The sequence below is a fragment of the Emydura macquarii genome, unplaced genomic scaffold (genome assembly GCF_026122565.2).
Source record: "Emydura macquarii macquarii isolate MOO-44397 ecotype Brisbane River unplaced genomic scaffold, CSIRO-AGI_Emac_v2 contig_1882, whole genome shotgun sequence".
Classification (NCBI taxonomy): Eukaryota; Metazoa; Chordata; order Testudines; family Chelidae; genus Emydura; species Emydura macquarii.
The window spans coordinates 217,119-230,128 of NW_027132019.1; the positions used below are offsets into that span (position 1 = coordinate 217,119).

The following is a 13,010-nucleotide window of genomic DNA, read 5'->3' on the forward strand; positions in this document are numbered from 1 at the left end:
TTAATGATACAAACAGTGCTACAATTCCTGAGGACAGAGAAGAGGTGCAATGAGCACAGAAGGAACACCAGCCAGACATGAGCTGCTTTGAGACCTGGGATTCCAATCAAGATGAAGCTGGAAGCACTGAAGCTGCTGTTGTTGGAAGCTGACATGGGTGAGGTGTGATGCTATTGTCCAGCTGCCTTTACGGAATCATGGAATGAAAACTATTGTAGTTATCGGCATCAGATTGAGTGTTATCAGAATCAGTCCCTCAGTGTCTCTAGGGGATATATAGTCTGCAAATATTTCCCAGTATTGCATCAGTACTGGCAGCTGTAGGCCCTCATATTGGAGCATCAGACAGACAAATGTCAGGGGTGTTGATCTTTGGATCCCTGACAGACCTGATCTTAGGGTCTCCTCTGGCCCCCTCCTAAGAGTAACTGAGCACCTTGAATGTATTTATCCTCCCACCACTTGTGAGGCTGGACAGGGCTATTATCTGCTTATGCAGGAGCTCAGAGACAGTTGGTGGCTTCCCCACAATCAAACAGAACCAAACCCAGCTCTCCTGAGTGGCAGAGAAGTGCCCAAACCACAGGACCAGGCTCCCAGATGGAAAGGCTGGATTCTCGTTCCCCCAGAGCTGCCCCACTGCAACTTGAGACCATTGTTCCTAGTTATGACATCTGCTACCATTGAGAAAAGCTTAGCTCCTCTTCCCTGGAACCCACTTTCAGGGAGTTCAAGTCTGCTATCAAATCCCCCCTCATTCTTCTTTTCTGCAGATTAAACAAGCCCAGTTCCCTCAGCTTCTCCTCAGAAGTGATGTGCTCCAGACCCCCATTATTTTTGTTGCCCTCTGCTGGACTTTCTCCAGTTTGTCCACATCTTTTATTATGACCAATTTGGGAGACTCAGGACTGGAAGAGATTGTTGGGGCCTGGTGGGTTTCAGGGTTGGAGACCTTTTGATGGCAGAGAGGGGGAAATGAGTGAAAGATGAAGGAGAGTGAGGAATGGTGAGAATCAACAAACATAGAGAGCTTATGAGACACTATCAGTGCTGGTGGTCGGGAAGTCATGGAAAGGCCAAGTGACAGGGTATGTTGGGGTGGGGGATGACACGTGATGAAGCTAAAAGAGATCAGGTGATGGTCGGAGAGGGCAGTGCTTGGTGATGGAGGGATAAGACATCAGGTGTGAGGAATTTCTCAGACTGTGAACTCCACACGGCTGAGCTCAGCCAAATAGGGGCAGAGCATCCTTGATTAAGGAGGACACATCCTTTCCCCTCCTGTCACACAGGTTTAAAGCCAGTGGCCGCAGGCAATCACATTCTGCAGGTGTATTTTCCCATTTTGTCACGAAGCTCTTTGGTTTTGACCCCATAAATGATAGGGTTGAGCATGGGGGGCACAAGGAGATAGAGGTTTGCCAAGAGAATGTGAATGTGGGGAGTAATGCCCTGGCCAAATCTGTGTGTCAGGACAGTGAAGAGGAAGGGCGTATAATACATCAGCACCACACAGATGTGGGCTGTGCAGGTGTTGAGGGCTTTCTGGTGGGATTTCTTGGAGGAGATCCTGAGGACAGCCCTGATGATCAGCCCATAGGACAGGCCAATGAGTGTCAGGTCTAACCCGATGACACCTAATGTTATCACCAGACTGTACATCCGGTTGATTGTGGTGTCCCCACATGAGATCTTCACCACAGCGATGTGCTCGCAGAACGTTTGGGAGATAATGCGGTTTGCGCAGAATGGCAGCCTCCACAGTAACAGGGGCAATGGCAGAACCAAGAGCACAGCTATAAACAAACCCACTAGCCCTAGATTAGCGATTCGTGCGTTGGTGAGGATGGTGGCGTATCTCAGAGGGTTACATATGGCAACGTAACGATCAAAGGCCATTATCACGAGGATGGCTGATTGCGTAACACCAAGCACGTAAAGGAAGAAAATCTGGGTGAGGCAGCCATCCACAGTGATGCCTTTGGAATGGAACCAAAATATGCTCAGTGCCTTTGGTGCGATGCAGGTAGACTGGCCGATGTCTGTGAGCGCCAGCATGCAGAGCAGCAGGAACATGGGCTTGTGCAAGGTCTGCTCTTTGCCAACAACAAACAGAACCGTGAAATTTCCCAATAGACAGATGATGTAAAACATAGAGAAAGGGATGGAAATCCAGATGTGGGCATCTTCCAGCCCCGGGATGCCATTTAGAATGAATGTTGACGAGTCAGATGGGGTTAGGTTGGAAGCCAACATGAGAGGGTCAAGGCACCGATCAGGCTCAGAAATTCTCAGGGTTCCTGTGAAGGGACAGAAACAAAGCGAAGGGGATTAGGCACTTGGTAAGAAATACCATGGTAAATATTTTATAGTTAATAACAATCTAGCAAGAGGGGTGAGCAGTGAGGTGGCAACATTATTCCCCTCAATTTGGCAGTGGTGAGGGCACATTTGGAGTACTGTGTCCAATTTTGAGCCCCCTGTTACAGGAAGGATGTGGAGAAATTGGAGAGAGTCCAGCGGAGGGCAACAAAAATGATTAGGGGTCTGGAGAACATGACTTATGAGGAGAGGCTGAGGGAACTAGGCTTGTTCAGTTTACTGAAGAAAAGAACAAGGGGGGATTTGATAGCAGCCTTCAACTGACTGAAGGGGGCCTCCTGGAAGTATGGAGATAGTCTGTTCTCAGTGGTGCCAGGTGTAATATTCACAGCGAACTGGATTGGTTGCTAAACTGGGTCAAAGCAAACAATCTGTGTTCTAATATAGCTCTGTAGATGTATGTGTCTATGGACAAAGAAGGAAGATGATTCTTACACAATGGAGGACTGTACCGTGGGAACAGTGACTCTGAACAAGATTTTGGGAGCGTGAAGGAATAATTAGCTAAACATGAGTTCCCAGTGTGAGCCTGTGACCAAAAGAGCTAGTGATCCTGGGATGATAAACAGGGAATCTCACATTGAGGTAGAGAAGTTTTTTACCTCTTTCCTTGGCAGTGGTGCAACTGCTGCTGGACTAATGTGTCCAGTTCTGATGTCCACAATTAAAGTTGGTTGTTGATACACTGAAGAGAATTCACAGAAGAGCCATAAGAATCTTTAAAGATTAGAAATCCTGCCTTACAGTGATAGACTCAAAGAGCTCAATCTATTTAGTCTAAGAGAGATGGTTTAGGGGTGACTTGATGACAGTCTGCAAATAGTCACATAGGTAAGAAATATTGAAGAATGAGGTTTTCAGGCTAGCATAGAAAAGTCTAACACCTTCAATGCCTGGAAGTTGAAGTTAGACAAAGTCTGACTATAAATGAGTTGTTCACTTTTTAAACACAGAGAGTAATTAACTATTGGAGCAATTTACCAAGGGTCATGGCAGATTTTCTGTCACTGAGAATTTCTAAAACAAGGTTGATGTTTCTCTATAAGCTCTGCTCTAGGAATTCCTTTGAGAAGGTCTCTGGCCTGTTCTACAAAGGTGATCAGACTAGATGATCACAGTGGTGCCTTCTGCTCTGGAAAATTGTGAACACGTACCTGCAGCACATACAGGAGTCAGCTGGAGGGATTTTGCCTGCAAGCTGGTTCCTGACTTTACTGAAGGCATTTTTTTACTCATGACAGTGCTGAATTTAGCCCTTGGAGGAAAAAAGTCTCATGTGACTTAGGAGCCTTGAAAACAATACTCTGGTGTCTTTTTCACAGGGCTGAGGGATCCCGTGAGACACGGCATGGATTAATATTTCGGATGAGAAAAATACTGATGTGACCCCATAAAATCTCTGCCCTGAGGAATGTATATACAACTGTCCCATTAATGGCTAACAGAGCTGGCTAACAACTGATCTCAGAGAGTTCCGGGTTTAGCGTCTGTGTCCCAGTGGCTCACTGTGTCAGCCAGTGGCCAGGGGCTCCTGCACATGTCAGCTGTATTTACCTAGGCATTGACATGACCCGGCATTGCCAGCTCTCATTATACACTGTGCAGACTTCTCAGCTTGCTCGTTGTTCCTGTGTAGCGGCCCCCAAAGCCCCACGTGGTGTGTGTGGGAGCAACAAGAGCAGCAGCACAGCACAGGTGCCTTGGCTTCTGCCATAGCGTATGTGATGTTCTCACCAGAAAGAAACCATCACTGATTCCCCCTAGCAAAGGACAGGGCAGACGGGGGCTCCTCACCCCTGCAGAGGAAGAGCTGTGGGGAACTTGGGGCAGTTTAGAGGATGTGGGGGCCATGGGTGACTGAGAAGCCTGGAGAAGATGCTGGCGCCCAGCATAGTGTTGGAATCGTGTCATCCTGGGAGGGGAAAGTAGATTATAGACGTGGTCAGACCCGATGGGAGACGGAACCAGCTGAGGAGCAAAGATCAATGGTTCTTTCCACTGGGGAAATGCCTGAAGTTTGTTAATATTCAACAACCATAAAAAAAAATTGGAAAAAAATGAGGAAAGGTTGTGACACCCAGGCTGCAATTCTCTGAGACCTCCCCAGACACACTCGGGGCCAGAAAAGCTCCCAGCACAGTCCTGAGACCAACAATCAGAAGAAAAACTGAATTTCAGCAGTGCTGCCTGCCTGTCCATCTACACCCCCCCTAATCACCCCCACAGCCCTTTGCCCTTCCACACAGTGATCTCACTCACCCAGGACCAACACCAGGTGCCGGACACACCACACAGTGACAGATCATAGAAATATCAGCACAGCCTAGGTTAAACTCTGGATCTGGCTGCGCCAGGAAAAGGGGGGATGGAGGAGGAGCAGCCTGCACAGCATGTCCAAGGCTGAAGGGAATCCCAGGAGCAGCTCAGCGTGTGCAGGAAGGAGAAAGGGAAAGACCAGAGGGGAGGGAAGAGAGAACGTCGAGACTAAAAGGAGCCAGTGGAAGTAATTCTTCCTCAAAACAACACAGACCTTTAGCATATTACCGCCAGCTGGAAACCCAGGCACAACTTCATGCTGTTGTTTTTCCATGTTGGCAATAGCTGAAGTTGCCACGAGGCTGTTGTAGGACTGGTCACAGGAGGAGGGATGGGCTGGATGGAGGAAGGTGTCAAAGACAATCTACTGCAGTGTATCCACATTACATTACAGTATGAGACATCCCTATGCCCCGGGAAATAGCAGGAGGCCTAGTCACACCTCTTTGGTGTGTGAATTAGGCGGGATGTCCATTCCCTGTTTTGCCCTGTGTCAGGACTCTATGCCACTGCGATCTGGATACTGCATGTCCCGCCCCCACCACACACACACTGTGTGCCTGGATCTCCCTCAGTGACATTTCCAATGAAGCCTGTTTTCCTCTTAGTCAGAAACATGCTTTTATTTTTACTGAATTTTGGTGTTTCTCATCCTCTATGGAACCAGAGACACAGGAACACAGAGAGCAGACTGCCGCCCCACCCAACCAAATTTTTACTCTCCTTCTTTTGAATCTCTAAGCTGTGAGTTTAAGATTTCAGCTACTCTCCTCTCAGTTCTCCTCTGGTCCAGATGAGCTCACCCATCCTTAGGGGCCACAGGATGACTCCAGTAGGAGTCACTGGAGGCTCATGGCCAGTGAAAATCAGGCCGTTTATTTAAGTCCCTAAATGTGGGTTTAAGGTGAAATCCTGGCCCTGACGGGAGTTTTGCCATTGATCTGAATGAGACGAAGATTTCACCCTCAGTGTGCAACTTTAGACTCCCTGCTGTGAAGATCCTGGCTTCAGGTCCTGCAGCAGCAAGAGCTATTCTATTAAGGTGCTGAAAGAGTCTGAAGGAAGATCCCAATGTATGTGGCATCCTGAGACTAAGCATGAAAGATGGGGATTTCAAAACACAGGGGCCCTGATTTTGCTTAAATCAGTGATGCCAGTGTCAATCTGCAGTGAGCCGCTGAAGGCAGAATGTGAACGCAGAATCTGGCCAGTCTGTGAAACACTGTTTGATCCATTCATGTTCCGAAATCTCGAGTATCACGGATACCCAGGACAGAGGCTACATGTATTAACCTGGCAGTAAAGTTGCTGAATTGGAAAACTTGAGAGAACCAGAGAAAAAAACCATACAGACCAAAAAAAAGGAAGATACTAAGTCAGTTAGAAGGAGACAGGAAGAGGGAAGGAAATTATCTTAAAAGAAATATTTGTCTGAATGACTTACAATAAATCTTTAGCTCCCTATTTAAATCCCATGGAGTTTCTGACAATACTAAACAGTTCCAGTCTACATGCTGGAGAATTCCTGCCCAGATTGTTCTTCCTTTGAACTCTTCCTGAACCCTTAGCACTAATTTTATTGGAAAAACAGGCAACTCACCGAAATCCCTGCAGCAGAGAGGAAATCTCCGTACTGCGATCTGAAAATCAGTGTACGAATCTCACGTCTGAAAGTCACAGTGCTGGACAGGGACATTTATGAAGCCTCTGTGCAGTCCCTGCAGAGTCTCAGGTTGGCCAGAACTCCGGGGAATTCCCTGAGCTCCGTGAGCAGTGGGAAGAGCCGAAAAGAGACCCTGGAGAATTTTAGAGTAAGAGCCTCCCCTGGGAATGAAGAAATGATTCACTGATAACAGAGGTTCAGATTGTCAGGGCAAACTGAGACTTGCAGACTTGCTAGAGTTGTCCTGCACTGCTAAAACCCAAGGGAGAAAAGAAGAGCTGAGGGTTAGACGTGCTCATTTGTCTATCAACATCTGTACTGCTGCTCATTGTCATAGAACCGGAGCATCTGTTGCTACCCCCGGCTGATGAGCCCTGTGCTGAATCCCTGAGACTGTGACATGCACATGGATAGGCTGTTGTGCATCCTTGTTTCAATCGTAGGATTTCCACACTGAGTAATAGTTCCTCCCATCCGCTAGCCTCTGACAGAGGGCAATACAGATTGCCCCAGCTTAGTCCTCAACCCCTCATGGTGCAATATTCTGCCATGGGGAAGCACATTCCCTGTAGCCTGTGGACTGACGGCCTTTGTCTTTTTATCTCAGCTACAGTGACTGTACAGGCTGTCATTGGAGTAGGGAGGGTGGAGGGAGATGTTCAGAGGCAAATTAGGTGCCCATTGTCCATCCACTTCAAATGGACTTCTTTGTAAGCCAAGTTGGTTATGTGTCATATTTGCTATTCTCTCTGCCCATCAGAATTGTTTGTTTCTTCACCCTCAATAAGATTTCTTTAAAATACAGCCAGCTCTCTTGGATTCCTTTCCCCTCATATGAGTCTCCCAGGGGATCCTGCCCATCAGCTCCCTGAGGGAGTCAAAGTCTGCTTTTCTGAAGTCCAGGGTCTGTATCCTGCTGTTCTCCTTTCTTCCTTTTGTCAGGATCCTGAGCTCGACCATCTCATGGTCACTGCTGCACAGGTTACCATCCACTTCTACTTCCCCTGCCAATTCTTCCCAATTAGTCAGGCATGATTTCCCTTTACATAAACCATGTTGACTCTTCCCCAAGATATCGTGCTCCTCTGTGTGTCTGATAATTATGTTGTTTACTAAAGATTCAAAGAATTTGCCTAGTACCGAAGTTGTGCTTTCTGGTCTCTAATTGCTAAGATCGCCTCTGGAGCCTTTTTAAAAAATTGCCATCACATTAGCTATCCCCAAGTCATCTGGTACAAAAGCTGATTTAAATGATAAGTTACATACCACAGTCAGTAGTTCTACAATTTTATGTGTGAGTGAAACTTCAGAACTCTTGGGGGAATCCCATGTGGTCCTGTGCCCACGTATTACTGTTTAATTTGCCAGTCTCTTGATGACAAGTGCTAGATAAGAGCTAGGTTTGATTATTAAGCCCTGGATGAGGGATCCCTGGGCCTGAGTCTCTTGTCATGACTCCTGTGTGTGTGACTCTCACTCACACACACAGCTGTGCTCTGCCTGGGGCAGCATGGTGGGTGGGTGGGCTCCTCAGGTGTGCTTTGTGCAAAGTCATGCGTGGGCTGGGGAGCTGCCTGAATGGCTTCTCTTGGGGCTCCTGCTTTTATCCTGTCTTGGAGAAGACTCAGTCACAAGCGCGTGGGTGAGGGCGCAAGGGAAGGGTGGGAGGCTGTGCCCCTCTCACAGCTGGTGTCACTCTCATGGATCATGGAGCAGCCAGAGTGCTCAGGAAGGGCCAGGACTGCAACTGCAAAACAGCTCTTCAGCTTTTCTCTTGGCCTCTGGGTGTTTAACCAGAGACGGTACAGTGACAGGTCATGTACAATGGGGCAAAACATCCACTTTCCTTCTCTGTCCTGACTGTATCCACAGCAATTCTGAGGTGTGAGGTTACATCAATACAGCTCTTTATGCGATAACATCCCACCCATCCCCTGGCTCTACACAAACACAGAATCTTTGTAAATACTTGATGAACACTCTAATAATCCATACATGAATTGGTTTGGTCTTCATGCTGTACACAATTGGGTTCATCAGGGGCAGGATCATCAAATGGACATTTCCTAGGACAGTCTGAAACCAGGGAAAAGAGCTGTTCACAAATCTATATATCACTGACAAGTAAATCCCTGGTATGTAGGAAAGCAGGATGACACAGACATGGGAGACACAGGCGTTCAGGGTGTGACCCGTCTCTGCCTGGGGTAGCCACCTGAAAATGCCAAGGTCAGGGCAGGCTGTAAAAGGAGAACAGATTCCCCCAGCACTGGTGGTTGACACTGAAGGCAGACTTCCCAACCAGCCATAAACAGTGCTTCTTATTCCCCACACTGGTTATCAAGAAGCCAAAATAAAAATATACACAGCCCCCTTTACTGCATTTCAGTCTCTGGCTCCCAATCAGCCACTAGGTCTAGTATAGAGACCATTTATTTAAAACTCTATGCTCTTTACGAAAAAGGTTTCTCCTGCCCCAAAGGGTCAGCCACAGTACCTGATCAATATAAGTTTAGTTCTTACCCAAAATACCATGCTGCCAGCCAATCCTTTAGTAAATAAAACTAAAGGTTTATTATAAAAAGAAAGAAACAAACTACAAGAGAAATTTTAAAGGATTAACGCAATCACACACATACAAATTATTGGAAAGTCCATATATATCAGGTTTCCAGTAGAATTGGGGAGTTTGCAGGCTTATAGAGTCCCTCTGGTGTACATCCACCACCTGGATGGGTCTCAGTCCTATGTTTCACAGCTTCAGTTCAATTGAAGATGAGTTGATCCAGAGGTAGACTGGAGTCTGAAGACAAAATGGATGTGGTGCAGCTGACTTTTATGTCCTTTGGCCTTTGCTATGCTGCTTGTGGAATTTTATAGGAATAAGATGGAGTCCAGATTCACATGAACAAGTCCTGGTGACTCATCAGGTATATCCTTGGCTTCTCCTCTTGGGCCCATTGTACCTGTGAATTTTCTTAATGGGCCATTAAGCAGGCTAGTGCTGCAGCCATCCTGTCTAGGGTGTCACCTAGAAACACAGCAGAATTTGAAATACAGATACAAACATATCCATAACTTCCATTACAAATATAACATATGAACATAAACATCATAAAATTGCTTAGCACATTATAGCTAGGCCTAAACTACAGGGAATGGGGTCAAGGCGAGGGCAAACCTTGTTTCTGTTAATTAGTGAGAATTCTAGTTAGACTCTGTTAGCTTTTTTTTCTTTTCCTCCCTTCCTGGCCATCTGTGCTGGGAATGAGTCTAATAAAATATCTGTTGCTATTTCTGTGCAAGGTCTTTTGGTGAGAAGAAAGCATTATCTTCCTTCTCCCCCTGGCATGCCTTTACTTCAAAGAATGTTAGGGTAAAATTAAAAGATTTTAAGGTGATGTGCCTGACCTCTGTATGGTAATCCTGTAAACAACAAACAGGAGCGGGTGTAATTATATTCATTATGTAGTTGTTAACATTCATTTTATGTAATGTACATCAATGTAACCAAATAAGGGTTTATGGGGAGTTGGTGGAAATGTATACCTTTACATACTGTTACGGATAAAAGAATTGTAAAGTAACCCCCTCATTGCTCACTCGCAGCGTTGAGGTGGAACGAGCAGGCGATAAAGGGTTCCGTCTCCCCAGTGCGCCCCAGGGACAACCTGTTTGTTATTTCTAACATTTGGCATCATGAACAGGATCACAGGGGAGAAAAGAGCCTGATCACCACTCTTCACCATGAATATGGGTATGTTGGCTGGGCCCTTTATAGTAACCACAGTTAAGGAATATATTAAGTTTGTAGGGAAGTGTGGGGGGGCCGGATGGGGTGCCTCCCAGGGGACGTCAGGACTGGCCAGCCATCCAGGGGTGGGTGGAAGCCTTCCTCACGTCCAAGTTTTCCCATGACAAGGAAAAGGCTATTTTGGTGAACTCTCTTTCCGAGAGCTTGTCTGGGTTATGGACTTCAAAAATGTTGACTGCAACAGCTTCACTCCATCTTTACATGTTTAAAATCGATCAGAACAAGGCTCTCTCAACTTTCATTTAGCAAACACTCCCGGTGATACACTCTGAACTCCAAGAATCCTTGCAGGGGAAGCTGAAGTGCTTTTCCTGATCAGTCTTGATTGGATCCAGAGAGATCGATCATCCTACAGGCTTCTATTTACCCTCACAGGACCCCATCCACTCCCGAGACAAGGGTTCTGTAGATATTTGGCACATTACAAGCTAACACAGACAGATAATTCTCAGCGGGAGAATCATTGGTGTCACAATGAATAGTGCAAACATTGATTTCACTCATATGCAGTTGAGTGTGCTAGTTAGTTCAGCCATACTCATGTAAAAGGTGATGGGCATAAATTACAGACAGCCACTATATAATCCCCTTACCTGCCCCTCATCTCTCCTTTTTGCTGAAACACAGACCAGCCGTTCTGTTGGATCTTGACTTTTTGGAAAGTCTCACACAAGTATTGCAGAGTTATTGTGTGCAGGACCCTGTATTTAAGTGTTACAAACAGCTGCTGGTCAGTTAGCAGGAGACAGTGTCATGCAATTGCTCACTGAAGAAAAAATTAAAATGATAAACCCATTGCAAAGAGTAGTTGGAATACCTCTGAAATACTTGCTAAAGCAAAGGCCATTAAGAAGTAAAATTACCCCTGCTCCTTCCTGTTCAGATTCCAACAACTCTGCTGGTGGCTTTTGATAGACATGCATATAATAAAAGTTTGTTTTTTAATAATTGTATTATGATGAAAAGTTTTGGCATTACATTTATAGTATTATCTTTTAAGGACACACATGTAAGCCCATTCTTTCCCTTCACATCTTTCAGTAATGATTTCTCAGATTAGAGGGGTACCTAAAATGTAGTGTGGGTCTTCTGGATTTCTGGAGAATTTGAAAAGATTGCAGCCTCTCGGTCCGCATTCATTCACTTCTCATCAAAGACTACTCTGGGAAATCCTATTCAACTAGTAGATCTTCTATCCTTGGGTTCATATCTGACTGGTTCCCATTGGAGTCCTCCTTGTCAATCTGCAGCCTTTATCCGGTATGGTGCAGGCTTTGGGATCAGCATATACAATATTCATTCCCAGGGCTCTCACTCTCTAGTACATTGGTTTTCAACATTTTTTTATTTCCAGACATCTACAAAATTTAAAACAATGGTGTGAATAAAACACATAGTCTGCCAACTCCCAGGGGTCCGAGGACTGCAGGCTGATAACCACTGGTCTAGTACATAGTAAACCCAGCACCTGTTACAGCGCTACAATGGGGGTGTGTGGAAAGTGGTTTTAGAAGTGAAATGCATGAGTATTCATGGAAATCAAACTTCATTTCACACATGACAGTCGTCTACTGCTCACTCTCTGACTGTCTATGTATTGTGTTCATAAAATACACACCACCCTGGAACGGTATTGTGACAGACATGGAGCTAAGCTTCCATAATTACGAATGTTTATGTTAAACCCAATACTTGGGCTGTTGATTGTCTGGGTATACTGGTGTTAAATATCAGGATATGACCAGTGTTGCTCGTCTTAGTTTAATAGCAGGCTGCTAGAAAACAAGCAGGAAGGGAAAAAAATAGCTAAAGAAAAAGTCATTTCTCATTAAACACTTCAGAGAGGTAGAGAGACAACCCCTGAGCTTCATGCTGTGATGACCCCATTTCCAGGCTCCAGCCAAGTTACACAGCTTGTTTTGCCAGTGCTGGGAGTCTGTCCAGAGATGGGGCAGATGGTGCTGAGAAGCTCCTGAGACTGACAGACACACAGTCACCAATGGGGATATCAGAAGATACTCAGCTTGCCTGGGTGCCCATCTGAGTTGAACGGCTTGAGAGACATGTACAGATTTGTTTTAAAACTTTTTTTATTCTCTCATGTGATGCTTTATTCCTACAGTCCAGTCTGAACAATACTTTGGTTAAGGAAGTCTGGTCACTTTTGTCACCACAGGTCACAGACTCCCAAAGGGAAGAACCACAGGGGTAGAACCTGCATCTGCTGGACAATCCAATTTGAGTCACAGTGTGCTGTAGCCCAAGGCCCAGTCTCAGAGAGGGAACAAGAGGAGACTGACATATGGCATTTGGAGACCAGAGATGCATGGAGATGGGAAGGAAGAATCCCATGCATGGCTATAGACTGGGGACCGATGAGCTGGGCAGCAGCTCTGCAGAAAAGGACCTGGAGGTAACAGTGGATAAAAAGCTGGATATGAGTCAGCAGAGTGTCCTGGTTGTCAAGAAGGCTAATAGCATATTGGGCTGCGTTAGGAGGGGCATTGCCAGCAGGTTACAGGAAGTGATTATTCCCCTCTATTCGGCGTTGGTGAGGCTGCATTTGGAGTATTGTGTCCAGTTTTGGGCCCCCCACTACAAAAAGGATGTAGACAAGTTGGAGAGAGTCCAGCGGTGGACAACCAAAATGATTAGGGGGCTGGAGCACAGGACTTATGAGGAGAGCTGAGGGAACTGGGCTTGTTTAGTCTGCAAAAGAGAAGAATGAGGGGAGGATTTGATAGCGGCCTTTAACTACCTGAAAGGGGGTTCCAGGGAGGATGGGGCCAGGCTGTTCTCGGTGGTGGCAGATGACAGAACAAGGAGCAACGGTCT

At 46.1% G+C, this 13,010-nt stretch overlaps 1 protein-coding gene across 1 annotated transcript; it reads right to left on the reverse strand.

Annotated features, from left to right (window-relative positions):
- Window positions 1–1,317: 1,317 nt before the first annotated feature.
- LOC137159761 (olfactory receptor 52P1-like) lies at window positions 1,318–2,256 on the reverse strand. Its single transcript, XM_067558239.1, has one exon. It carries the CDS (start codon window positions 2,254–2,256, stop codon window positions 1,318–1,320), a length of 939 nt encoding a protein of 312 aa, XP_067414340.1.
- Window positions 2,257–13,010: the final 10,754 nt, after the last annotated feature.

Excerpts from the sequence above, each read along its gene's own strand:
- LOC137159761 (XM_067558239.1), bottom strand. The coding sequence starts at position 2,256 with ATGTTGGCTTCCAACCTAACCCCATCTGACTCGTCAACATTCATTCTA.